This window comes from Anguilla anguilla, chromosome 1 (assembly GCF_013347855.1).
Source record: "Anguilla anguilla isolate fAngAng1 chromosome 1, fAngAng1.pri, whole genome shotgun sequence".
Classification (NCBI taxonomy): domain Eukaryota; kingdom Metazoa; phylum Chordata; class Actinopteri; order Anguilliformes; family Anguillidae; genus Anguilla; species Anguilla anguilla.
In genome coordinates this window covers 20191276-20217157 of record NC_049201.1, presented here as the reverse complement: position 1 = coordinate 20217157, position 25882 = coordinate 20191276, and the positions used below count along the sequence as shown (strand labels likewise).

At 43.8% G+C, this 25882-nt stretch overlaps 2 protein-coding genes across 4 annotated transcripts in view; both read left to right on the top strand.

Annotated features, from left to right (window-relative positions):
• Positions 1-23: 23 nt before the first annotated feature.
• On the top strand, positions 24-18851 carry msh4 (mutS homolog 4). Its single transcript, XM_035413929.1, has 20 exons — positions 24-638; positions 736-912; positions 1212-1375; positions 1604-1714; positions 2404-2519; positions 2818-2991; positions 4385-4557; positions 4897-4964; positions 5186-5260; positions 6108-6172; positions 10749-10918; positions 11078-11214; positions 11828-11931; positions 13010-13134; positions 14478-14678; positions 15614-15732; positions 16539-16667; positions 17242-17416; positions 17639-17727; positions 18110-18851. Exons 1-20 carry the CDS (start codon positions 395-397, stop codon positions 18302-18304), a joined length of 2811 nt encoding a protein of 936 aa, XP_035269820.1. The 5' UTR covers positions 24-394; the 3' UTR covers positions 18305-18851.
• Positions 18852-19342: 491 nt separating this feature from the next.
• ktn1 (kinectin 1) overlaps positions 19343-25882 on the top strand; it is a 47238-nt gene continuing 40698 nt past the window's right edge. For 2 of the 3 annotated variants that reach the window (XM_035413906.1, XM_035413896.1), the window contains exon 1: positions 19343-19503. The gene's annotated coding sequence lies outside the window, so the exon portion shown is untranslated. The remainder of the gene's footprint in view (positions 19504-25882) is intronic. The other variant, XM_035413915.1, reaches the window with a different exon arrangement.

Genomic DNA, 25882 nt, shown 5'->3' with positions numbered 1-25882 from the left:
AAATCATTACAGAATTACATTTTTATGATAGCAAGATATATAGTATATTAGCTAAATATAATAGCGACAATTATTGTGCAAAACAACTAATAATACATTCAATTGATTGTTTACGACAAGCCTACATGTATTGTATTTCACAGAAAGATCTTGGCTTACTGCACCACCATAACCTTATTATCCAGATAGTGTTCAGTTTTTAAACAAAAAACAAAAACCCACGTGCCTAATCTGATTGGTCAGAAGTGGAAAACATTTAGGAGCAGTCGGGAAACAGCGGGAAAGTCATTGCTATCAGATACAACATACTGCCTATATAATAAGCGCACGAGAAAACGTTTGTCCAATTATTCCATTGTATTTCTCACTCCAGAATTTAATTGACGCACTTAATATGTCACTAAACATGTTAAACAGCAGCACAGAAGAGGTGACACCAGGTGAAACTTCAGATTCGGCGCGAAGCTCGAGTTTAGATCAGAACCCTGGTACTTCGACGACGCCAGGATTCGGGTCGTGGGCTTCGCCATCATCACTACGTGGCCCACAAGTCACTGGCGTTACAAACGTAAATCCAACACCTGTTTTGGGCGCTCAGTTGTCACGAACAGCACCACCCAATCCTGTCACCTCAGGAGGTGAGATACTTTTGTGGAGTCACTAGTTTTTCATTGCGGTGTACTAGATAGCTATCATAGCAATATCTTAATCGTAAAATATGTATTTTTGTGTGAGACTCTTGCCAGGGGGACCGAAGCTCCAGTACTGACAGAACCAGCGTGCCGATCTTAAAATCTGCTTTCAGCAGCTCTTTGGTTCGTGGTGTGGGAACTCCACGAATAGGCCGGACCCCCGGCTCTACTGGTGCTGCCACTTCACACCATGCGCGGACGCCCCAAACTGAACACACTGGTACATTGCCACTGCTCTGAATTTGGACAAGTATTGTGGTCTGCACTGTGCTTACAAGACTATACAGGAATGTCCTGTACCTAAATATGAAAATCATCATCATGAAATATGAAAGTCATCATCATGAAATAATTAGGATTTGTCACTTGTTAAGAATGCACATGCTTGTATAATTCAGGCGTTAACTCAATATGACTGCCAAACTTAAGTGCAAAAGGAGTAGCTCTTCTCTCTCAATGTATTCGTTCCACTTTAATTTCAGTAAGCTCATATTCACTTGAAAGCTGTATCCTTTGCAGTGACCACCTGCTCCTCAGCTGCCTCTGGTGCCGCTGCCTCCGTGATTGTGGCTGTGGTGGAGGGGCGTGGCCTGGCCCGGGGCGAGATTGGAATGGCCAGCATCGACCTGAAATTCCCAGAGCTCGTTATGTCTCAGTTTGCAGACACTGGGGCTTACGCCAAGGTAGATGGCAGACGTACTGAATTCGTTTGTCATCAGCAAGCCATCATGTCAGGTCATCTTTCCCTTTCCGTATTGATGAAATGTCCTGAAACTAAATGAATAAAGGAAAGGTGAATTTCAGTTAATAGATTCATTTATTACTCAGGGAAGCCAAATGGATTGTTAAAAAGGTACAACCGCCGCACAGCTAACACATCAGCGTCCAGACTTGAGCTCTAATTTCGGCAGGTTATCACCAAGCTGCACATCCTGGCACCCTTGGAGATTCTGATGCCCGACACAGCCAGCGAAAAGGGAAAAGGGACCAAGCTGTTCAGCCTCATTACTGAGAATTTCCAGGTATAGGCCAGCATTAATAAAACAGGGTTAAAACAGACTGGGCAGTGGTTTCAAACCGGAAGTAAGCAGCTTCATTTCTTTACATGACTTGTCCATTTCTGATTTGCTATCATTAAACAGGTATTATCCCTAGTAGGTATAAACCCCAGGAAAATAGTGAGTTAGTGGGGGGGGGGGAATGCCTCAGAGGGTAAGCAGCGGCGGTGTGAAGTGGCGAGCCGTGATATTTACATGGCGTAGCCTGCACCTGACCTGGTGAAAACTGGTGACTACACCATGCCAGCTTTGAAAATAGTGCCATCGTGCCTTTTTTCCCCATGGAGATCTGAGTCTGAGGTTTTATTGATTTTTCTCTGATGTTTGCGGAGGTGCTTGTGAATCAGCAGAGGTGCAGCACCTCCGCTATTAATACCAGGGGGAAGCTCTGCCAGGTGTAGGTACACATGAGGGAGGGGAACAGGGGAAAACAAGTGACATAGAGTAAGCCTGGGAAAGGGAGGGACCGAGTGAGGGCAGGCAGATTTCATTGGTCAGGATGATTATCAAGGACTGTTATTCTCTGCCTGTTGCCCTGGCGAGATGCCCAGTGCACTGTATAAAATGTCAGATTGGAAGCTGATTCGAAAAGACTGAACCATCAAAACTTTGTGAGTGATGATGATTTACGAATCCCTTCCGGATTGTTCCAGAATGTGGCCTTCACTGCCATCCAGAGGAGGTATTTCAATGAGCGGAAAGGGCTGGAGTACATTCAGCAGCTGTGTGCACCGGAGTTCGGCACAGTCCTCATGGAGGTGCAAGCTAAGTACGGTCAAGGCCTCGTGTTCACATACACGTTTTAAGCTTTCACACCCCCCCCCCCCTTTCAGAAATGCAATATACTGAAAATATACTGAAGTAAAGTGTACGAAAATACTTCACAATATATCGACAAACATACAAGTTATAGTTGCTTCAGATGTTGCAGTGTATAATACTGCAAAATATCTCAGTATATTCAGTTTCCATGAGAGACTGAACCCTAGAATTTGCACAATCCAGTTTGGAATATAAATGAGATGAGGAGTTATGCTCTGTCTGCTTGTTGATGTGTACATTTTTAGATACTACTGCCTGGCTGCAGCAGCTGCCCTGCTGAAGTATTTTGAGTTCATCCAGAACTCAGTTTATGCCCCTAAATCACTCAAAGTGACCTTCAAAGGCAGTGAGCAGACTGCCATGATTGACTCCACCTCTGCCAGCAACCTGGAGCTTGTAGTCAACAGCCGAGACGCTAGGTGAGGCTGTTGTCTGGGGGAGTGAGGGAGTGAGTGAGTGAGTGTGAGTGAGAGAAATTCTGCAAACTGTTTGCAAATGAAAAATATGTTCAACCCAAAATCTCATTTTAATAATAATAATTTCTTGAGAAATATATGTTTACGAAAATAATCATTAGATACATTAGATAACTTTTATGGATATGGTTTTCTAGATAACTTTTCTAGATCAGCGCTCTTAGCAAGTTAAATGAAGAAGTACAGCTGCATATCCCTAGTGGTGTCAGCAAAGAGTGAGATTTGAATGGATGTTCGACTTGTATCTTCGCTACAGCTTGTTCGGAGAGAGCGAGTGAAGGTGTATGAAGCCATTTACAGTGTATTTATAGCTTCGATATTTTGTAAAATCTTAGGCAAGATGGCCATTGTTCTTTTATTTTCTTGTAAAAGCAATCCAGTTGATATATACAACTGTAGGTCCTCCTTAGACATACAACCATTTGTAGACTTGTCTTGGATAATAAAGGAGGTGTGGGAGATTTCAGGTTGGAAAAGAAAGGAATTTAGGGATTACTTTGTAAATGTTGTGTCGTAAAGCTGAATTAAATACCTAAGGCCTGAGTAAATGCAGTCTTTGTGAAATAAGTGTCTCTGTTGCCAAGAGTTCAATTATATCAGTCAGCAGTCTGCCTGTGAGATCATGATAATGACTGAATGTAAGTACTGCGTGCATTCCTTAGAGCACAGAGGTTTGTCTCATCTTAAGAGTGGCTTACATATATTTGAAATGATTTAAAATGGAACAGATGGCACACTCCCTGTCTGTAATAACTTGAATAGATGTTTTTTTCTTTTCAAAATAAACAAATATTCATTTATAGTAAATGATTAAAAACACTGCAAAGTTTTGTTCTCTGACACCGTCATCCATTTTTGAATTCATTTTTGTTGTGTACTTTGGGACCGGCCAATGGAGTACCCCCAGGATGTGTTTCATCATCAAAAACTATACCTGGACAAGAAAAATTAGGCAACCTATAAACTCCTGGTACTTTTAGTAAAATCATATTTTAGCAAATATTCAAATAAACTTTTGCCACATAGTGTTAAATAGCACAGCGTGGTAACGGCACTTGGATGTAACCTATGCTTTTATCAGTTAATGCCAAATCTCCTCAATCATAAATGCACATCCAGCCTTGGGCCCGTCCCTCAGTTGAATAACCAGGGATGTTGGTGCTGGTGGTGAAGTTTGCAGAACTCCCCAAAGTGTGTTTGTGAAGCAAAAATGTAAAAGTTGCATTTAATGATAAGTCAGGGTTAAGGAAATAGTTGATTGAATCCAGGACTGTCAGGTGAGAAGCATGCTTTACTGGTCAGCGAGTTCCACACTGCACTCTGCCGTGTGTGACAGGAGCGAGCATACCCTGCTGGGGGTGCTGAACTACACCCAGACTCCGGGAGGAGGGCGCCGGCTGCGCTCCAACATCCTGGAGCCCCTGCTAGACGCCGACACCGTCAACATCCGGCTGGACGCCGTGCAGGAGCTGCTGCAGAACGAGGAGCTCTTCTTCGGCATGAAGAACGGTCAGCGCACGCCGCTTAAGACCAGTCAGAATTCCACGTTTAACATGCGATGTGTCGTACAATAGACTGAGGGCACAGTCAGATTTTCTTAAGGGCTGCAGTATTTCATTGAATCATTTTGATCACATATTTAGTAATGCCAAATCCGAGAGAGCCAAGCATTAGCTTATTTTACTCTGGTCTCCTGACACCTTACCACAGTCTCTCTATTATAACTTCTGTGTTTTTCTTGATATTCTTTTAGGATTTTTAAAAGGACTGAGAGCTCTTTACTCAGTTATTGTGTCTTCTCAGTTTCTAACATACTCCCTGTCTGTGGTGTGTTGCCTTTATCTGCAGTGATTGGACACTTTCTCGACACAGACCAGTTGCTCTCAGTTCTGGTGCAGATCCCCAAGCAGGAAACGGTACAGCAGAAGAATGTTGACTTTGATCAGCTGAAGGAAAAAAAAACTGAACAAAATGTTTAATTTTTAATGTGAAAATGTTGTACAAAATACCCTGTGAGCACATTTTTCTGATATGCTTGAAAACATAAGCATAAGCAAGGCTTTTGCCCTGAAAGTAATGACTTTGGTCCCTTGCCTTTGACAGGTTTGCAATTTCTGAAATGTTTTTTGTTGTGTAGGTTCAAGTGGCAGAGGCGAAGATCATGCATGTCATTCAGCTGAAACACACACTGGAGTTAGTGGGACCGCTGAAGGTGAGAGGGGAATATAATATGTGAAATATGTTGCCAGTGCAGGCAAATTTAACACAAAATGATTGAGTTGTTGTAAATTACAGAATGTTACTGGGTGCTATAGCCGTAAAAGTCAACAGCTAAAAGGCTTTTCAACAGTAAGAGAAAGGCAGCACTCCACAGGTCGTTTCTATTGGAAAACACAACATAAGCTGGACATCAGCTCCTTTTCATCCTTCATATTGCCCAGAAAAGCACTTAGCATGAGAAGTGACGTTTGGGCTCATCAGCTACCTTCATTACAGTCGCAGCATGTCAGAAGAGACCTCGCACAGAAAGGCAGTATATAAGGCAGTAATATTTCTCGCCTTCTGGCTGATGCCTGTGCTGATTAAATCCATAAATATCGAAGCATGTGTGATTGCATTCTGGATGATAGATCCTGTGCCGACACACCCGCATCATGCTCTCGCTTTTTTCTGGATTTGTGATTGATGGTTTTCCGTAAGTGTTTTTTTCAGCCGGACAGTTCCAGAAAAGATGTCAGGTGTTTAGTTTTTAAAGTGAGCTCAAAAACCCAACCCAAATGGGTGAAGAAAGTATGTAAAAAAAAAAGCAAGCTTGTGAACAAATCTTTTTTCCCCTGTGTGGAGCGTCAAAATGAGGTCAACATGAAAAGATACTCCCCGATAATGTGCATGAAATATTTATGCACCGGCATTTAATGTGTGCGTAAACTCTAAGCTCTGTATATTGACCCGCATATAAAGCGTCTGCCAGGCTCACCAGAATGTCAATACTCCATAAAAACTGAGTGGAAAGCATCCGAATGAATAGGCGTTTAACACCGTTGACTGTGTGTGGACAGGCCGTGCTGAAAAACTGTCAGACCGCCCTGCTCAAAGCCTACTACAGCTCCCTGGAGGACAAAAGGTAACAGTCTTAGAGTATAATTACTCCATTTTACTCTGTTTAACATGGTTGATATGGCTGACAGTCATCCATCTGTTCATCAAAAGCAGGTTCTTAACTCAGTAATAAAACTTTTATTCTGTTTAAATGTCCTCTATCTGAAGTAAAACATATCTCATAAAAAACACGTTTTCAACGTACAAAAATGCCAAGTTACTAAAAAGTATTGATATCAAAATGACGCCAAGTTACGATACTACAAACTATATAGGCTATCTTGCCTCACCGAAATGACATAAGATGTATCTCAAAGCAATGCTACCCAATATTTCCTCAGTTCTTTCAAGTCACTTGGCCCTGTGTATAAGCATGCACTACATGAACAGGCCAAATATATGTGTGGATGGCTGTCTCACAGTCAAGATTGATTGAATAGGTGTGTGTATGTCCAATTTGTATTGGTATGTAGGCCTATGTATTCCGCTGCCCAGGCTTTCTGTTGCGTGAATGATAGTATGTTTCTTGGTACAAGTGTGTTCGTGAATGTGAATGTAAGATGCTGCCAGGGAAATGTCCCCATGCAGATAAAGAAGTTCTCTATGTGTGTATGTACAATATGTGTTTTACATGCAGTATTTATTGTACGTAGCAAATATACAATAACTTGCACATGTACTCAAATTCAGTTCAGAAGCAAGTATAAACATGTTTTCTGGAGAAATGTGCTTCCTGTCGTTGCTCAGCAGCAGTTCTGTACATTAATGAATTTATACATTAATTTCAATGTACAATGTTCAATGTGTTCCATGAGGCAATTCGAAATATTTGTCTCTTTGATCTGACAGAAAGTTTGCATGACATTGTGAAATGGTAAGATTAGAAAACACAGGGCCAAGTGACTTGAAAGAACTGAGGAAATATTGGGTAGCATTGCTTTGAGATACATCTTATGTCATTTCGGTGAGGCAAGATAGCCTATATAGTTTGTAGTATCGTAACTTGGCGTCATTTTGATATCAATACTTTTTAGTAACTTGGCATTTTTGTACGTTGAAAACGTGTTTTTTATGAGATATCAGTTCTTTTTGCAAAGCGTTTTATTATGAGAGTGAGAAATGCGACCCTGCAAGAAACGGTTGTGGATTATGGCTATCGTTGTGTGAATCTGTACAGTCTGGTGAGCGTGTACCGTTCAGCAGTTTCGGTTTGCTATATATGTAAAACAGTGGCTGTGAGAAAGGATGCAGTGGCGTAAGCGTAAACGCAGGAGAAACGCAGATGGAATATGGTATGTACTCGCGGATTTGACGTCCATCCAACGAGCCTTGACTGACAAAATAATCAACACGCCCGTAGAATTATAACTCCCTAGGTCGCAACTTGTGTAGCCTTCTGTCCTGCTCCGTTGTCTGTTATTTCGTGGAGATGCACTTTTAGTGTTTGTAAGGTTTATCCTTCTGTCCTGCTCCATTGTCTGTTATTTCGTGGAGATGCACTTTTAGTGTTTGTAAGGTTTATAAGGCATTTTGATAGGCTTATCTGCAGGTAGGAATCCCCTTCGCCGTTTTGCTAAACTAGAACCGGAAAACATGATAGTGGAGAATAGGAGCAGACGCATATGTCCCAGCAGGCTTTGCATATGAGAGAATAACAACAGTGTGAGAGAAATTAAAATGAAATTACGAAATTCCGTAGTTGAAACAATATGTTTTTAGCAGAATGGGCATGTATGTGAAGGTTGACATGATCACGGAGTATAGTGCGAAGGAAATGAAGTGACCATGAGCGAGCTTATATTCCTTATCAAATGGTATATATAACAGTCGGTATTGAACGTTAGTTGAAGTGGAGGGTTAAATACCATTGCACACATTATTTGCCTGTAATGTAATCTATTGCACGAATGTGTTTTTCTCATGTTCAGTGCTAGTAGTTATACATATGAGTGAAACATGATTTTAAATGTAATGTTTTAATGCGGAGTTGCAAAACGTACGTAGTAATTGTGTGTAGCCTATGTGGCTAGATAGAGAACAGGGCGAGGTAACATGAATGTAGAAACGTGGCGTTTGCTGATATTAAGGTTTTGTACGGTAGCCAAGTGAAGAAATATAGTTAGTAGAAATGGCACAGTGGTGAACCGGTGTAACTTTTAAATAAAAGGAATACATTTGCGTCATGAAATGCATATGGGTGGCCGTGAGTGAGTGAGGTTTACCAGTCTGTGACTTCGTTAGCTAATGCCATAGCTATGCAATGCGTGAAATAGGCTATCATGAGCGAACCTGCCGGTGGTTTTAAAGAACACAAGCCAGTAAGCACAGAAGAGCTTCCGTTGAATCCATATGGCTTAGCAATATTGTAGCCGGTCAATAATTGAACGTACAGACGGTAAGTCATAATGCATATATCTTAGCAATATTGTAGCCGGTTAATAACTGAACGGTGAACGGCGGGTAGATATGGTGCAAAAGCAATAATTAAGAAGTAGTAGACAATTATTAGTGAGGGTCGAAGCAAGTTAAAGAAACGTGTTCCAAGCTGGGCTTGAACATACGACCCAGTGTTCCCAAGCCTGTAACCTTACCCACTAGGCCACGGACGGATTAGCTATTCAAACTGCGGAGTTGCAGAATGTACATAAGTAGTAATTGTTTGTAGCGTATGTGGCTAGATAGAGAACAGGGCGAGGTAACATGAATGTAGAAACGTGGCGTTTGCTGATATTAAGGTTTTGTACGGTAGCCAAGTGAAGAAATATAGTTAGTATAAATGGCACAGTGGTGAACTGGTGTAACTTTTAAATAAAAGGAATACATTTGCGTCATGAAATGCATATGGGTGGCCGTGAGTGAGGTTTACCATTCTGTGACTTCGTTAGCTAATGCCATAGCTATGCAATGCGTGAAATATCATGAGCGAACCTGCCGGTGGTTTTAAAGAAGAACACAAGCCAGTAAGCACAGAAGAGCTTCCGTTGAATCCATATGGCTTAGCAATATTGTAGCCGGTCAATAACTGAATGGTGAACGGCGGGTAGATATGGTGCAAAAGCAATAATTAAGAAGTAGTAGACAATTATTAGTGAGGGTCGAAGCAAGTTAAAGAAACGTGTTCCAAGCTGGGCTTGAACATACGACCCAGTGTTCCCAAGACTGTATCCTTACCCACAAGGCCACGGACGGATTAGTTGTTCAAACTGTGGAGTTGCAGAATGTACATAAGTAGTAATTGTTTGTAGCGTATGTGGCTAGATAAAGAACAGAGCGAGGTAACATGAATGTAGAAATAGAAACGTGGCGTTTGCTGATATGAAAGTTTTGTACGGTAGCCAAGTGAAGAAATATAGTTAGTAGAAATGGCACAGTGGTGAACTGGTGTAACTTGTTAATAAAAGGAATACATTTGCCGTGATGAAATGCATATGGGTGGTCGTGAGTGAGTTTTGATAAAGCAAATGTAGGCGTAAGAAAACGTCAGAGTAAAAGAGGAAATTATCTGCCTGAGGGCGAGACGGGGTTCAATCCTCAAACCGGTAGTTTACCAGTTTGTTAGTTAGTGCAGCACCATGCCATAGCTATGCAATGCGTGAAATATCATTAGCAAACCTGCCGGTGGTTTTAAAGAACACAGGCCAGTAAGCACAGAAGAGCTCCCGTTGAATCCATGTGGCTTAGCAATATTGTAGCCGGTTAATAACTGAACGGTGAACGGCGGGTAAATATGGTGCAAAAGCAATAATTGATAAGTAGGCTAGTAGACAATTATTAGTGAGGGTTGAAGCAGGTTAAAGAAACGCGTTCCAAGCTGGGCTTGAACCTCAGATCCCGTGTTCCCAAGACTGTAACCTTACCCACTAGGCCACAGACGGACTGGCTGTTTAAACTGGAAATGTTTCAGCATAAAAATGTATGGGTATTTTGCGTGTGTATGCGCGTTTTTGATTGGGTCGTGTAGGTGCAGATTTGGCAGATTTGGCTGGTGTCAGTGAAATGTCCAATGGGGAGACATGTTGTTAGTGGGATAGGCGGCAGGAAAAATAAGAATGAGAAGAAGAAGAAGAAGAAGGAGAAAACGCAAAATCCACTTAGTTTGGGGCTTTATTGTGTGGACATGTGAAGTTGTTTATGAGTTCTGTCTGTTGAAATGGGGTCAGAATGTACAGAATTTAATGTTTTTAAGGGCTGAGTGTCTGTGGCTGTTGTGGTTATTTCTGTGGGGAACCCTGAAAAGTGCCAAACTCTCGGTGCTGTATAGGTATGGGGCATGCCCCCGCCAAGGCGTAACTTGGCGGGATGGCATACCTGCCATCCCAATCTATGGTGTCCATAAGTTAGTTAAATGATTTTGGTGAAGCCACAGAGTGCTTCCACAGCAAAATGCCCAGTGTTTATTTAACTCTTAACAGAGTAGAGTCCAATAGATTGGTTGAGTTGGTTTAACTCCATACTTTTTACTGTGTATCTGAACTGATTAGCCCACCAGCTAACAGCAGTAAAATCTTAAATCAAATCTTGATCAAACGTGACTGTGACATCTGCTGCAGACTGGTGATCGTGTCTCCAGGAGGCTGAAAATCTCCCGAAATCTTCTTCAGGTTTGACAGTATCCTGGAGCAGATCAAGACTGTTATAAACGACGATGTCGCTTATATGAAGGGCAGCCTTAGCATGCGCACGCAGAAGTGCTACGCCGTGCGCCCCAACATCAACGAGTTCCTGGACATCGCCCGTCGTGCCTACACTGAGATCGTGGACGACATTGCAGGTGCTCCTGTCGTATGCGTATATGTACGTGCGTATATGTATAATGAGTTGAATTTCAGTTGATTTCCTGAATTGACTGAAATGGAATCGACTCCTGTGAGGTGTATTTGAAAAAGGTCAGCTGTGACACGTTGTGCTGTGTTGCCATGGCGACCTGCAGGGCTGGTTGATCAGATGAGAGAGAAGTACAGCCTGCCCCTGCGTACCAGCTTCAGCACCACGCGGGGCTTCTTCATCCAGCTGAAGCTGGAGGGCGTGGCCCTGCCCCAGGGCCAGCTTCCGGCAGAGTTCATCAAGGTGAGGGACAGAGGCACAGATGCAGGCCTCTCTGGGGAAGTGCGTTCAGCCAGCGATGTTCACTGCCCACTGCCATTGTGTCTATAGTGAAAAAAGGCACTCTGATGCTTGTTATTAGCAGGGAGGGTGTGGCGGGAAGGTGCTTTGTCTTTTGATTTCAGTTTAAAAGTCTGTTAGTCTTTCCTCACTTTCCCATAATTCTGTGGCATCCCCTTTTTGATGTGTTGCGAACTGAAGCGTAATCCAAAGCTTGTCCGGATCGTCTTGAAGGTTGAAATCATACTATACAAATACAGTTATTGCCTCTGTAAGAATAACAGTGGAATAGTTTTACTCAGACGTTATACCTGCTGATCTGTCACTGTTATCAGATAATGACAGAGGTGGAAAATCCATGTCCAGAAAGTAAAATTCCTCAGTATTTTGTCCCATTCGCTTGGATTTGCTAATTAGCACAGTTCTTCAGCCAGGAGGCAGAACTAATTAGTGAAATCGGCTGGCTGAGTTCATGGGTGGAAGAACCGCATAACCATACTTGTACTTCCTGACTCCTGGACTTCCCGCCTCTGGTTAACCGTTGTGCTTTCGGCTGCCATGGGCGACGTTGACGCAGGTGACCAAGCACAAGAACAACTGCAGCTTCACGGTGGCGGACCTGGTCAAGATGAACGACCGCTGCGACGAGGCTCTGCGGGAGATCTTCCACATGTCCTACGTGTGAGTCAGGGCCAGCGTCACGGCTGCGCCGGCCTCTGCGCTTCCCCCGCCGTGTCACTTCCTCTGCGTTCAATTTCAAAAAGCCTCGCCGGTCTATGAGTCACATTACAGGCCTCTTGAACACCAGCCATGTCTCAGTTGTGCAGCGCACAGCAAGCGCTCATTTGTCTAGTTATAATTGTCACTTCCGAATTTGCGCTTTGACCTGAAAGGTCTGAGGTGAGTCATTCAGTGGAGCGTTCGGGCAGTCATGTTATATTTCATTCATTTAATTGGCAGACGGCAAACAGCGATGCCAATGACAAGGCTAACCAAAAAAAAACAAAAAAAGAACAAGAGTAGCCAGTAACATTGATATTGAGTACACTAATATTCTAGAATGTAGCCACTACATAAGCAAATGAGATCCAGCGCTAAGTGCAGGAACAACTTGACACAGTGTTCTTTGTGCTAATCAGTATCACAATAAAACGGGGTACTGTGACACGAACAGAGACAGGAGTGATGTAATTGTAAGCTGTTCCAAGGCTCTTTTGAATGCGAGTGATTAATGTAGTAGTCCAGGTGAGACAGCACAAAAGTCTGGTCTTGGAGGGGAGCCAGGCAGTCTGATATTGTAGAGGAAGAGCCTGCAGGACTGGGCTACCAATGCAATGAGAGAACCTGACAATTACACAGAGGCCCTTAATGCTCTTGGCTGCTGTTAGCATGGAGCCGTCCAGCGGAAGGGAAAGGTTCTGGATATGTGAAGCGTTCGCTGGCATGAACAGGAGCTCTGTTATGGAAAGCTTCAGACTGGTTACTCACCCATACAGAAAACTCCCAGCAGCATGTCGTAATCTGAGGGTACTGGTATGTCAGAAGGGAGAAAGGGAGAGTAAACTCTCTCTATATTTTAATGGCTAACTCATTGCTAACAGTAAACCGTAGTGTGCAGTGCTCATATCTGTTTAATGCAACAGCAGTGATGGGGTTCAAGGCTTGGTGATGGGGGCTGTGGGGGGGGGGGGGGGGTTTCCAGCATTGGGAGGGTGACACAGGGCTCCTTAACCCCCCCCTCTCTCCTCTCCACCGTCAGGGTGGTGTGTCAGCTGCTGAGCACGGTGCACGAGCACGTGCACTGCCTGTACAAGCTGTCGGACGCCGTCTCCATGCTGGACATGCTGCTGTCGCTGGCCAACGCCTGCACCATCTCCGACTACGGCAAGTGGGGGGGGGGGCACCCGCGGTTAAATAATACAGGCCGCCCAAGGATCGGGTTTCAGGTTTGAGTTCGCCCAGCAGCCCCGCTGACTCGGAAAGCCTTCGCAATCGGCTCCTGGGAGTTTTATTCTTTCGCAAAGAGAGAGAGTGGCCTGAAAGTATCTCTGTAACACACAGCAAGACGCTTTCAGTCTGTCAGGTCATCAGTGTTTGAAATGGTTGATTGGTCCTCCTGAACACTGCGTCTCAGGATTGATTGATGCTTGCTGTTTTAAAAATAGAGAAAAAAAAGTTTCTTGCACTTCTGGAAAGACTTGTATATCTGTCACCCTCAGGTTTTAAAGCTCCTTCCTAAAATGAAGGCATTTTTTGGAAGTGTCGTACATGCGACAGTGCTGGTTTTGAGTACACTACAATTTCCTGGTCTCGTTTAACTCTTGGCACACGTCTGTAGTTAATGAATGGAGTTGTGCTGACTTCTCTCAGTCATTGCATTGCAGTGGAAGGTGTTGCGTAACACAAGGAACCCCCACACAGCCACCATGCAGCTTCCCTGCTCCCATTTCCCAGGTCTAATGTTCTAGCTCTCGTTTCCAGACTAATTATACTGCTGACGGGTTCCTCCACACTGTCTGTCCTACTGCTCTCTGCTCCTCTGCACCTACTTCACCGCACACGTGGAGTCTCGGAGGCCTGTCTGCCCACATCGGGGGGGGGGGGGGTGTGTGTGGGGGCGGGCACGTCGCGTTCCGGCAGTGCGGGGGGGAGAATGCCGCGCGTCAGCAGCAGGCCGTCTCCGTCCCGTCTGATGGACGCGGCCTGGGCGGGACGTGCCTGTAGTGACAGGTGCGGCGAGCCCCCCAGCTGTCCAGACGGATCTCCTGCAGGGACGTGTGGCGACCGCTCTCTCGCTGCGCCAAGCCTTTATCTCACCTCTCCCTGTTGCGTAATCATCGCCTGTCCCTCAAATTACGGTTTTCTGCGTGAGAGAGGAGGCTCTCCCAAATTCGGCGGCGTTGGGAATAACAGTTTTTATGTCTCTCCTGTGCAGGATGGGATTGTTTTGTTTTCATTAAAAAAGTGCATACTGTTCCTCTTCTGAAAAAATAAGATACGCTGGATGCAATTACTAGTTGACAAAATTAAAATGAGGCTGGCCCACCATTCTGATTATAGATCTGAGTCAACTTGTAGCATTAGATGCTAAAATAGCCATTTCGACCACATTCATTTCCTGCGCACACCATGCTACACAGCTGAAGTAGTGATGGGGGGGACTGCTGAGAAGGCTCATTACAGGTGGGGCGGGCCGGGATGACGGTGATTATTCGTGTGTGCCCCAGTGCGCCCCGAGTTCACAGACACGCTGGCGATCAAGCTCGGCCGACACCCGATCCTGGAGCGGATCTCCGGACAGCAGTCCGTCTCCAACAACAGCTACGTTTCCGAGGGCAGCAACTTCGTCATCATCACCGGGCCCAACATGAGCGGAAAGTCCACCTACCTCAAGCAGGTGGCGCTGTGCCAGATCATGGCTCAGATAGGTAGGCTGGTTGCCCGCAAAACGTTGTGAGCGTAAGCAGCACTTCAGGTCCTGTGGGTCCCTGATGAGACTGTGGCAGAATGTGTACACCATAGCCATGACAGTCCATCAGGTGAATTGATAGAATGCACACCCTTAACTTGTATGCAACTTGTATACTCAATGGTGGGCAAGTAGGCCATTTCTGACACGGCCTTGACCAACGCTTGCCCCGCTGTTTCGTTTGTTTCCGTGATGGCACGTCTCACAAATGGCCTATTGTGTTTTTTGTTGTTGTTGTTAATGTGCGCATGCGGGTGCTTTCAGAGCAGAGGTCTGTTCACACTTACGTCAGTCACTCACAAATATGAACGGTCAATGCTAAAATATCCGATATTACCCACAGTACAGCATTAAGGCCTGTGATGTGGGTAATACACTACTTTTTATTTTTATAAAGCTGTGTCTTAGCCACAGTTCTTGATGTTTTAGCTTAGACTTTTCTGATATATAATACATGCCAAGGCTTTCTAAAATATGCCTCACAGAAAAGAGCACCTTGGTTTTTAAAGACTTACTGATTAATGCTTATGCTAATTTTGCAGCAGTAGCACGTCACGTTTTAATCCATCATTTTTGTGCTTAAGAAAAAGTCACTGAGTTTTTTAACCTGATGAAAGTAAACCGGGTTCCATTTTGGAGGATCAACATTTTCTAGGACCCCCCAGAGGTTTTCCTCATGTGGCCTGGATGGTCTTGTGAGCTTATTAAACAAAGAAAATAGAAATAGACAAGAAATAGATTTATAAAATAGGTCAGAATCTCAGCCAGTGATTCGCTGGCGAACATGCACAGATTAAATCCTGTATATGCACATGCACATGCTAATCTTGTTTTCTGCGTGCCTGTGCTGTGCAGCTCACAGGCGGTGCTGATAACGTTCCTTATCTTTCCCAGGCTCCTTTGTGCCTGCCGAGTATGCCTCTTTCCGCATTGCCGACCAGATTTTCACCCGGATTGGGGTGGACGATGACTTCGAGACAAATTCTTCCACATTCATGGTGGAAATGAAGGAGGTACTCAGCCTCTCCCATAATGCTTTCATTTATGTAATTTTATAATTATGGTTATATTCCCCAGAAGTGACAATTGATTGTCTTAATATTTCTTTGAAGTTTTAACCCAATTATAACCATTAACTCTAATAAACAGTATCTGATTATTGTGACCTGTTCGGCAGATAAGCCCAAGTTTTTTTTTTAGCAAAGCCACATTGTTTTGTAGACATTTGATGAAGTCTTCACTAAAATGGGCACTACAAATATTATAGTGTAACTGTGGGATTATTGCAATATTACATCATTTACATATTACATTTTAGTGATGTACATTGTACCCAGTTAACTCCGCCCACTGAAAACATGGCATTTAGCCATGGGGGAAAGCAAGCCAATCTCAACACAGACTTTTATTCGTTTTTTTGTTGCTAGAATCGTTTAAAAATATTTCTGGGCCATTTTATAATGCAAAACATTAACACATCAGCAAAGAATTCATAGATTACAGTTTCTTGGACCTTTAAGAAAGAAGCACATGAATAATTTCGCACCTATAACAGTGACTTTTCACAACCTCATAGAGAAGTACTCATTTTACACATTTTTAAAACAAATTTACAGTCATACACATGTACAAGATGAAATTGTTATTTTGCACACATGTGAACATGAAAGTGTATTGACAACACATTTTTTATAATGAGGCAGCAGTGTTTTTGGTTTTTTCTGATATGATAAGTCCCAAATGACCCATTTTTGTATCACTTCAGTTTGTGTGACTGCACACTAAGCTGGTATTGGTTTAATGTCTGTGCATTCCTCAGATTTCTTACATAATTCACAACGTGAGTGACAGGTCTCTCATCATCATCGACGAGTTGGGGCGGGGCACCAGTGCCGAGGAGGGCGTCGGCATCTGTCACTCAGTCTGCGAGTTCCTCCTTAACTTCCGGGTACAGAGTCCAGCCACACCCCTCCTTTCTCTCTGTCACTTGACAACTCTGGAGCATGAATCACACTCTCTGTATGTTTCTGTGTGTAGATTGCTGTTCTATTTACGTCAGCTATACAGACCCTTATTTTTACAAAAACGGCCTCTTATTAAGTTTTCATCACTTGACGATGGTTGAAGTGTCTCACTCCACTGCAATAAAAAATAAAACCCAAATAAACACACCAGGAAGATCATTTCTTTGGGGGTGTTGTACAAGACTCATTATGTTCTTTCTGGGAGCAGTAAACTATGATTAGCTTGGGTTCTGTTGCTCGTCAGGGACCCACACTTGCTCTTCCAGTGGCTTGCTCGATAGCCAAAAAACAAAATTTACTCTGAAAACCATGTTAAGTCCAAACACCTTGGTGGAAGTGCATTTCTGGAAAATAACATTTTCAGAAAATCAACCATTTTATCGGATGATTTGGGCCGACTTGAGAAATGTCCCTCTGCTTCCTGTTTAGGCCTGGAGGCCGGTTCAGTGCAAGTAGGCTCGGCCTGTGATCTCAGCACAACTGTACCCTGTCCCACAGGCCTTCACTTTGTTCGCTACCCACTTCCTGGAGCTGTGCCAGCTGGAGACCCTTTACCCCAACGTGGAGAACCTGCACATGGAGGTCCAGCACACCCGCTCTGCAGAGTCCGGCGCAGAGAAAGTGGTCTACACGTATCTGCTAAGTCGGGGCTGCTCGGAGGAGAGGAATTACGGTACCACGTGCTTCTCTGGGCTATGACGTCTGAGCAGCCGACACATAACATTCTCTACGCCTTTCTCAAATGTTACCAGTGTATTGTGCTCTGCGCTGGGTACTTAATATGGATGGACGCCCATGCAGCACCGACGGCCTGATTCCTTGTGCAGTTTTTTCCAAGAGTGCGAGTGATTCAGTCCTGGCTGGGAAGCGATTTAATGCAGTATGTAAATTTCAGGTCTGAAGGCAGCAGAGATGACTGCATTACCACTGTCCATAATCCAGGAAGCAAAAGAGATAGCCTCCAGTGTCAATCAGCAGTTGTGGGTAGGCTCTTTCCCAGTTCACTTGCTGACTTGCACTGATTTAAATGTCCGTTGCTGGTAAACTCCCTGGGATTAGGATACTAATTTGCCATGATTTTTGTAGTTCATCTTTAGCCCTATTGACAGGATTACTTCTTTGAAAACTTAATCTCATGCAGCTTTGAGAAGATATCTTGCTCTTCCCAGATTATTGAAGTTACTGTGCCATCCCAAAGCAATGTTGTTCAGTGATGTCAGGATCAAATACAGATGCCATAGTCAAACTGAATGCTGAATTTGCTTAATGTCCACCATGTGACTGTCCAGTCCTTCGTTTCTTCTTACCCTTCTTCGTGTTTCTGCACTTCCCTCTCTCTCTCTCTCTCTCTCTCTCTCTCTCCCAGGCCAGACAGCACACTGACCCTGAGACCCTGCGCCAGCGGGCGGTCTACCGCCTGGCCACCCGCCTCCTGCAGACGGCCAGGAACTCCCGGCTGGACCCTGACAGCCTCCGCATCTACCTGAAGGGTCTGAGGAGGCGGTACGAGGCAGAGCTGCAGGTTGCTGGGGCGACAGTGTCCATGGACACAGAGGAGTGAGCCAGGTGGAGAAGATGGGGATGAGCTGATGAAGAGCTTGCATGCTATGTGTCTGGACAAAAAGAGGGAAAGAAGGAAAGAAGTGCTTTTAGCATTATGGTTTCCTCTGCTCAGATGCACTGAACCAGTTTTTTTTCCTCCCCCACGTCTGTGAAGGTTCTCAACACTGCTTTTATGCAGGTACATCAGTGTCTCATAACGGAATTAAGCGTCGTTGTCATCCCTTTCTGAGGCCCAGCCAAAATTGGAACAGTTTGCTAATGAGATGATTGGTCATTGACATTAATAGATCCAGGGTTTCGTCCGTATGCTGTCAGTACACATCAAAAGCGCATACAGGTCAAATGCTAAGCGCAAATGTGCGTGTTGGAATCGGTCTTAATATAAAAACTGAAACGAAACATTTTAAGTATGTAACACAGAAATATCCTTTCTTAAAATGGAAGTTATTCTGCACTTTGTCTCATCCAAAACTTGCAGTACAGATTTGGTTCTGGAAAAAAATGAATGCTAATATTTCATATTTGATTAAAGTGATATCACCATGGAATGTGTTTCTTGTTTTAAATGTAATTTAAAAACGGTAGGCACATCTTGTCCTTGTGGCCCTATACTGAAAAATTGTGTGATAATGTGTATACAATTTCCCTTATTATATTAGCCTAGGCTTAAACTAAAATTACATGTAAAACGTTATTGGTAACAAATACGGTTTGTAAATGTGAAACCGACACATTTGTTTTCGGTTAACTCTCAGGTTTACAGAGAGATATTCAGATTTATCCGGACCTCAGCAAACTTTATGTATGAATATGATGTTTGAATAATATTCACTAACGTAGCCTGCTGCTATAAGTATTTAAAATTCCGGATTAAATTTCAGGACGGAGCACTGCGGTTTGAGGGAATTGAGGCCCAAGTAATCGCCGACCGACAAGATACGTACCAATTTTCCCTTAGACTATGGGTTAGAAACCACTCCGTCTAGTGCGAGAAGCCCAGCCCCTCTCGGCAGCCTCCTCCCTTCCGATGACCTCCCTCACTCATTGTATCAGCCGACCCGCCCCCGCGAAAACGAAACAAGCACGAGCAGACCGCTGCAGAAACGGGCAGCAGCCGCTGTTGGGTACACAGCCCCGCTCCAAACAACAGGGAAACGCTGCTTAATTTGATCCAACCGCAACACTGACTCTTTTCAGGTATGTGCAGTTTGTCGTCTTGTATGCTACCTCCTTGTACCAGTAGCCAAGACTGGGTTTGTGTCGATCAGAACGTAGTGAAGCCCGGGGCCTGTCCAGCGGACAGTGGCTGAAAACCAGGAGGGGAGTCTGGGTCTGGGATTTCAGGAGAGGCGGGTGCTCGCCGGCGTGAAGAAGGGCCTGAAATTTATAGGACTTTCGTCTCGGGTGTTCGACACTGCTGGGTGGGTGATTTCGTTAAAGTCTCATGAATCCGGCAGTGTATGCGTGCTGCGTCCATTTGTTCCATACTGAAGCTAAATCGTGGCAAAGCCGGTGGTTAATACTGACGGCGTGTTTGATTTTCAGAACGTCGTATCAGTTTTTGCCTTGGTATTGCTTTAAAGGAGATGCAGTGTGGTTACAAAGAATTGTAATTCATATAATATTTACATGGACTTGTCAGACAAAGTGACCCAGTTTACTTGGGCCCAGCGTGAGCTTCACTTGGGAGGAGCAACCCCTGCTGCGCTCCGTGGAATGGTCCACTGAATCTACATAGCCGTGGCTCTCTTGTCAAGAGGCCGAAATGACTGGCTCGCGTGGTGTCTTTGCCGATTAGCTAGCATGCTTGCTAGCTACTCTCAAACATGTGCACGGTGGATTCGCTGATCACTTTTCATAACCAGATTGTTACAGTTATCTTGGTTCTAGCTAGTGCCTTAAAATAGTACGCACTGTACGGCAGCTAATTTATAACGTTAACTAAGCTTTAACTTAAATATCTAGGTTGTGCATCTTTTTGATATGGCTACTTTACAATCGTTTCAGTGATGGCAAGGTAAATGCATTTAAATGAGTTGCTAACTACAGTAGCTGGCTAAATTGCAATTGCAAGTACAGTCCACTTGGTTAATCGGGTTTAGCTAATGTTAGCTACTTGGCGCTGTACGAGCTAGGGAGGTCATGACTGGAGCTGAAGGCTAGTTTGCACAGGAAACAATGTAGCTATCGAGATAATGATACGAGTAACCACGATCCTACCGCGAGTCGACATTTATGATTAGGTATTTTCACCCCTGCCGTTATCAAAGTACAGAGTATACAGTTATTGAATATGTTCAGACGGGAGTTAAAAATACAGGAAGACCATAATCTTGTATTTAAATGTTTAAAGGTATTTAAAAGCAAGGCCACACAGGACCGCCACCTCTGTATAAATTAATAATTCATCAGGATGTATTTGAACAAAAAGCTTGGACTCCATGCGTCCCTTCAGTTTTTCCCTTTTGACTGCAAGGATTTGAAGGAGATTCACGTGGCTCAGGGAAAGATTGCGCCTGCCAAGGTCCCCTCCTTTGCTGTGTCTTCGGCACTTGCGCCCGTAATAATTAGCTGACCTGTTTCGCATTAACAGCCTCCCTGAATATTAACCCGAAATTGAGAGATAGCAGCTGTCGTTTCCTGAACGATCCTGTTTTTGTGTTCAGCAGTGTAACAGAGCGAAATGGACTACCTTTGAAAGACTGATTGCCCCATTGGGTGTACGTGTCTGTGTATATATACACAGACACGTACACCCAGTGGGTGTATATATACACAGACAACAGAATATATCGCACAACAGAAACTGCATGGTCATAACAAGGCCTTTTAATCGGAGTACAATTCTGGCGCTGTGAGTGATTAGTATGCTGTTAATAAAGTGTTTGTCATTCCATTTCCTCTGACTTCCATACCGTGTGCATGGAGTTAGGGTGCTTTCCGGGCTGCAGTCTGGGCCCAGAGCGTGCCCCAACTCCTCTCTGCTGCTCGATCACCTCTGTGATCAATATACTCCTTCTGTACTTAATGTTTATCTCATATATTTGGTTTCTTTGTTGAAAGGGTAGAATGACAGTTACTGCTTTTTTAAGGTTAGCAGTTAATCGTCCTCTTTGCTAAGTCTGTATAGTTTGCCTTCATTGGCACGCATTGTGCAAAAGGGCTGCTGTCAACAAGGCCGCTGCCACCTCTCTTGGGGAGTTTGTGAACTGTGCTTGTCCTTTATCTTGTCCTGCTTTTTATAAACCCCCTTAATCCCTTTGGACCAAAATATTTGGAAATGTTTGGTTTGCTGGTCCTTGCAACGGCCAGTACTTGGCCTTACTGTGTGTCTTTCACATAGCTGCTTAAATGAATTGTCAGTCGCATAGGTTTGTGGTAGTTTGTCATCTTGTAACCTTGGAGGAGAAGGTCAGTGTGCACTGTACTACACGCCCCTTTTCAAAACGGATTCGTCTTCTGCTGGCAAAATGTCCCCAGTCTTTATTATGGTGAAGTATTTCCCAGGTTGCCATAGTGTACAGGAAGTGCGCAGTTGTGTCTGAGTGTTCTTTTTGTAGTTGTTTTAGGCTTCTGCTTCCTGATTCCTCATTTTCCCACATGCCCCAGCCTGCTTTTCTTTTAGAGTGTTTTTTTTACAGTGTTCTCAGCTGCAGGTCTTCCTCTGTTTGTGTGTGTGTCGGTCTCTCTCTGTCTGTACCTGTGTGTGTGTCTGTGAGAGAGAGCATGTGCGCACGTGTGTGTATAGGCAGCATGTGCCCAGGACTAGAGCGAAGGGCTGGCTCCGTGCCCCTCTGACGTCCAGCTATGTGCGACGAACTGCTTTTCCCTCACGTCTGCCCCATCACACAGGAAATGAGAGTCTTGCACAAGTGGTCATCTGTGTCCTTTATTTTGAAGAAGAGGAACAAGACACTCTGACTTACGTAAGCAAGCAGCGGGAAAAAAATGCACTACTTATTGTGTCACCAGAAACTGCCCTCTAGCACGGCCCTTTCTTAAGAGCCATTAAGGCAGCATTTAAATGGCAGCATTTAAAAAGACGGTCTAACATTTTAATATACTGACCTTGAGCGTGCCCCCATCCCTTTCTTAATTCTGGGCAAGAAGACGGCCACGCACTAGAAAAACATACCTGTCTGTTTCAGGTTTGTCTCAGGTAGCATGAGCAACTCTGTAATTGTGCTAAAGGGCTCTACTTCATACGTGTCTTAACTTCAGGGTGGGTGTGTTGCATGATGGGATATTGAAGTGCCCACGCTGTAAGTAAGTAAGCCATCTACTCACTTACCCTGAATAGGGAGTGACGTAATAGATGGATTCTTATCAGCCTTTTTCACTTGAGAGATTTTGTCTGGAAATGGTGCGGAGATGTGATTCAGCCGGCAGCCTATGCAGGAGTATTGCAGACTCCCAAGTGGTGTGTCAGAAGAGAGCACAACCTGCTAGTTTTCTCTGTACACTGTCCTTAGCGTGTCACTTCCTGCTTGCTGGAGTACATTCACACATGAAGTAAGCTTTCTGCCAACACCTTTATTCTGCCCTAACAGTGTTGGGAGTTCGACTTCCTCCTTTGGACACACCAAGCCAAACACTTCCAAGCTGCTGCTGTTACTCTTACATTGCTGCTCACTTTGATTCACCAGCTCACCACCACAAAGGAGAAATTAATTATCGATTGACCTGTCTAGTTGAATAAAGCTTAAAATAAAATTCTTTAAAAAATAAAAATAAAAAAAAGAAATCACTAGCCACTGTCTACTTTTGCTTCTGTCAAATGCAAGTCCAGTAAGTGACTGGAAATCTGTCAGCATGCTTTTAAAAGTGATAGTTTCTAGCACCTCCTCTTGTGTTCCACAAATAGACAGAGTGGTGCGTAATGCACATTTGACATTTTGAATTTATCGTATGTTTGTCAGAAGTTTAATGATTTTTTTCTTAATGTAAATATGAGAAACAGGATACTGCTCTGAAGCAGTACTGCTTCAGAGGGATCGTTCCACTGCTAAACTGTGCCGTAATGGATTCAGCCTATTAAACAAACAAAACTCTGCAGCTCATTGAATGTGAATTTATTTACTTAAGAGAGGAAAGGACTCTGAGAAATACTTTCCTGTAGCGAGACGGATTCTCTTCTTTGCTAACGAATGCGTTCTGCAGTCAAGTGCTTCCGCTGCCTAGCTGGCTTAGCCTAGCCGCAGCAATGTTTTAACCATGCACTTTAGTGAATCGAGTTAGTGCTTTTGCATTTTGCACCTTTTTAATCTTGGCAGCTATTTCTGGCTTCCGTTTCCCATAGAATAGTCACTCTGAAGGTAACTGCCAAGGTGGAGCTCCCACAGGTAAACGGCAGGGAGGGTTAATGATTCGCAACTTATTATAGATTATGGCATTCAAATTCTAGGGCTTCGCCCATTAAATTAATAAATTAATGTATTTGAATTGGGAGGCATCCAAGCTTTTTGCCAGTGCTACTGAGAAAGAAGGGGAAATGCTGGTGCACTGGTTCTGGCTTGCAGATCGGGACTTTTATGTTAACTCAGCCTCTGCTGCTTAATAATAAATGCCCGTGGCAGTCGTTGAGAAAAAGCCCTGCCCATCATTGCAAACACAAGACCACATGCCACACTTGGACGGACTTGTTCTACTAAACGCCAGCAAGCCAGCTATTAATTGGGCGTTTCACACAAATACCTCCATGATGGAAAGATGACTCAGCACGCGGCTGTGTGAATGTACCAAAGGATAATTGCCTTCCCGATATTTAACTCAAAATTGTGTTGAAATGAAAATGAAAGTTGAAATGAGACAATGTCTATGGCAGTCGTTGAGAAAAAGCCCTACCCATCATAGCAAACACAAGACTACATGCCACATGTGGACTGTCTTGTTCTGCTGAACTTCAGCATGCCAGCTATTAGTGGGATGTTTCACACAAATACCTCCATGACGGAATGATGACTAAGCACATAGCTGTGTGAATATACAAAAGGATAATTACCTTCCCGATATTTAACATGCAAAATATTGAGTTCAAATGAAAACGGAAGTTCAGACAGTTTCACCATGGTAAAGCCTTCACGTGTCTAAACTGAGTGAGTTTGAATACATGTAAAACCGATGAATAGGAATGTCTGCCTTTCACTCATAAGTTTGCATAGTGGGTGTCAACTTCTGCAGCGATGAAATGGAGAAAACATACGGTGTAGGCCCGCGCTTGTTAGGATTGTAAATGCTTTCACCCCCTGATGTTCTATATATCCGTGAATTTTTTTTTTTAGTTTGCTTAATCTCACTGTTGTCAAAGTCTGCAAAGAATAAAAATGGACTTTCAACAGACTACACTTTCACCGCAGTGTTTACGTTGTTGTCATTAGGGCCGCGTATTTTCGGTGGTCAGGTTTTGTAGTTTATAATGACTTGAAATTTCCTGTTTGTCTCGATAGACACGAATTGAACTCTTCAGATTTTAAATGGTTGTGATTCATCGAGGAACCAGTCGTGATTAAGTGCAATAAATTATCAGGTGAGGTTAATGGATTAGACAATGCTAGGGAATTCCGATGGGAACGGTTAGACAAATGTTGGTTTGTTCTGACGGGAAATAACTTCCCTATCCTGTCAGACTACCTACTGCATTGATCCAGTTGGTGCCAGTATACACAACACACAACACACAACACACAACACACAACACACAACACACAACACACAACACACAACACACAACACACAACACACAACACACAACACTACACTTGCCATTTCCTGACTAAATTAGTGCTCTGATTACCTACAGACTTGATAGTATCTAACACTGTATCAGGCCTAGTCTTGCCTGTACTACGTGACCTGGCAGGCTATTCCACACATGACTACTCTCTGTGTGGAAAAAATTCTTCCTAATGTCTGTACGGAATTTACCTTTTGTTACTGAACAATCTACTGTTTTATTTGCAATATAAATATAATCCAATTCCATAGTTTGTCATAAAATATTATATATTTGATTATTTAGTTATTTCCTATCCGTTTATTGGTATTGAAGAAAAAATCCCTACTTTACTGTGCTCTTAAAATAATTTGGCATGAGTAAAACATGCCAAACAGGAATCTTTGGAGTTTCCAAATCATGTATCTTGTCTCATACGGGAAAATATGCTCTTTTATTAGACAGACAGTGGGCCTCAGGCTCTAGGTCTTCTCCCCCTCCCACACCTTCACTCATTCCATGCCTGCCCAGGGACAGATCCTCTCTTGAGCTACTCTTTCGGAGGTCCATGCTCTCTCCTCCACATTGCTCTCGCTTTGAGAAAGCCTGTGCCACAGGCTGCAGGTATCAATTTATTTTATTTCGTATCTTTAACAGTGCAATCACAGATGATGTCATCAGTTTGGTGGAGTGTTGAAGGTGGAGTTGAGGGGGGAGAGAGAGAGAACTAGAATGATAGAGAGAGAGCTCTGGAAAAGTGCAGCAACCGCCTGCATGCAGCATACCCCCAACTCCCCAAATGGAAGCAGTCAGCATCTTCTCAGTAAATGTTCTTCCTGTGGAAAACTGGTACTTGTCTTTAAC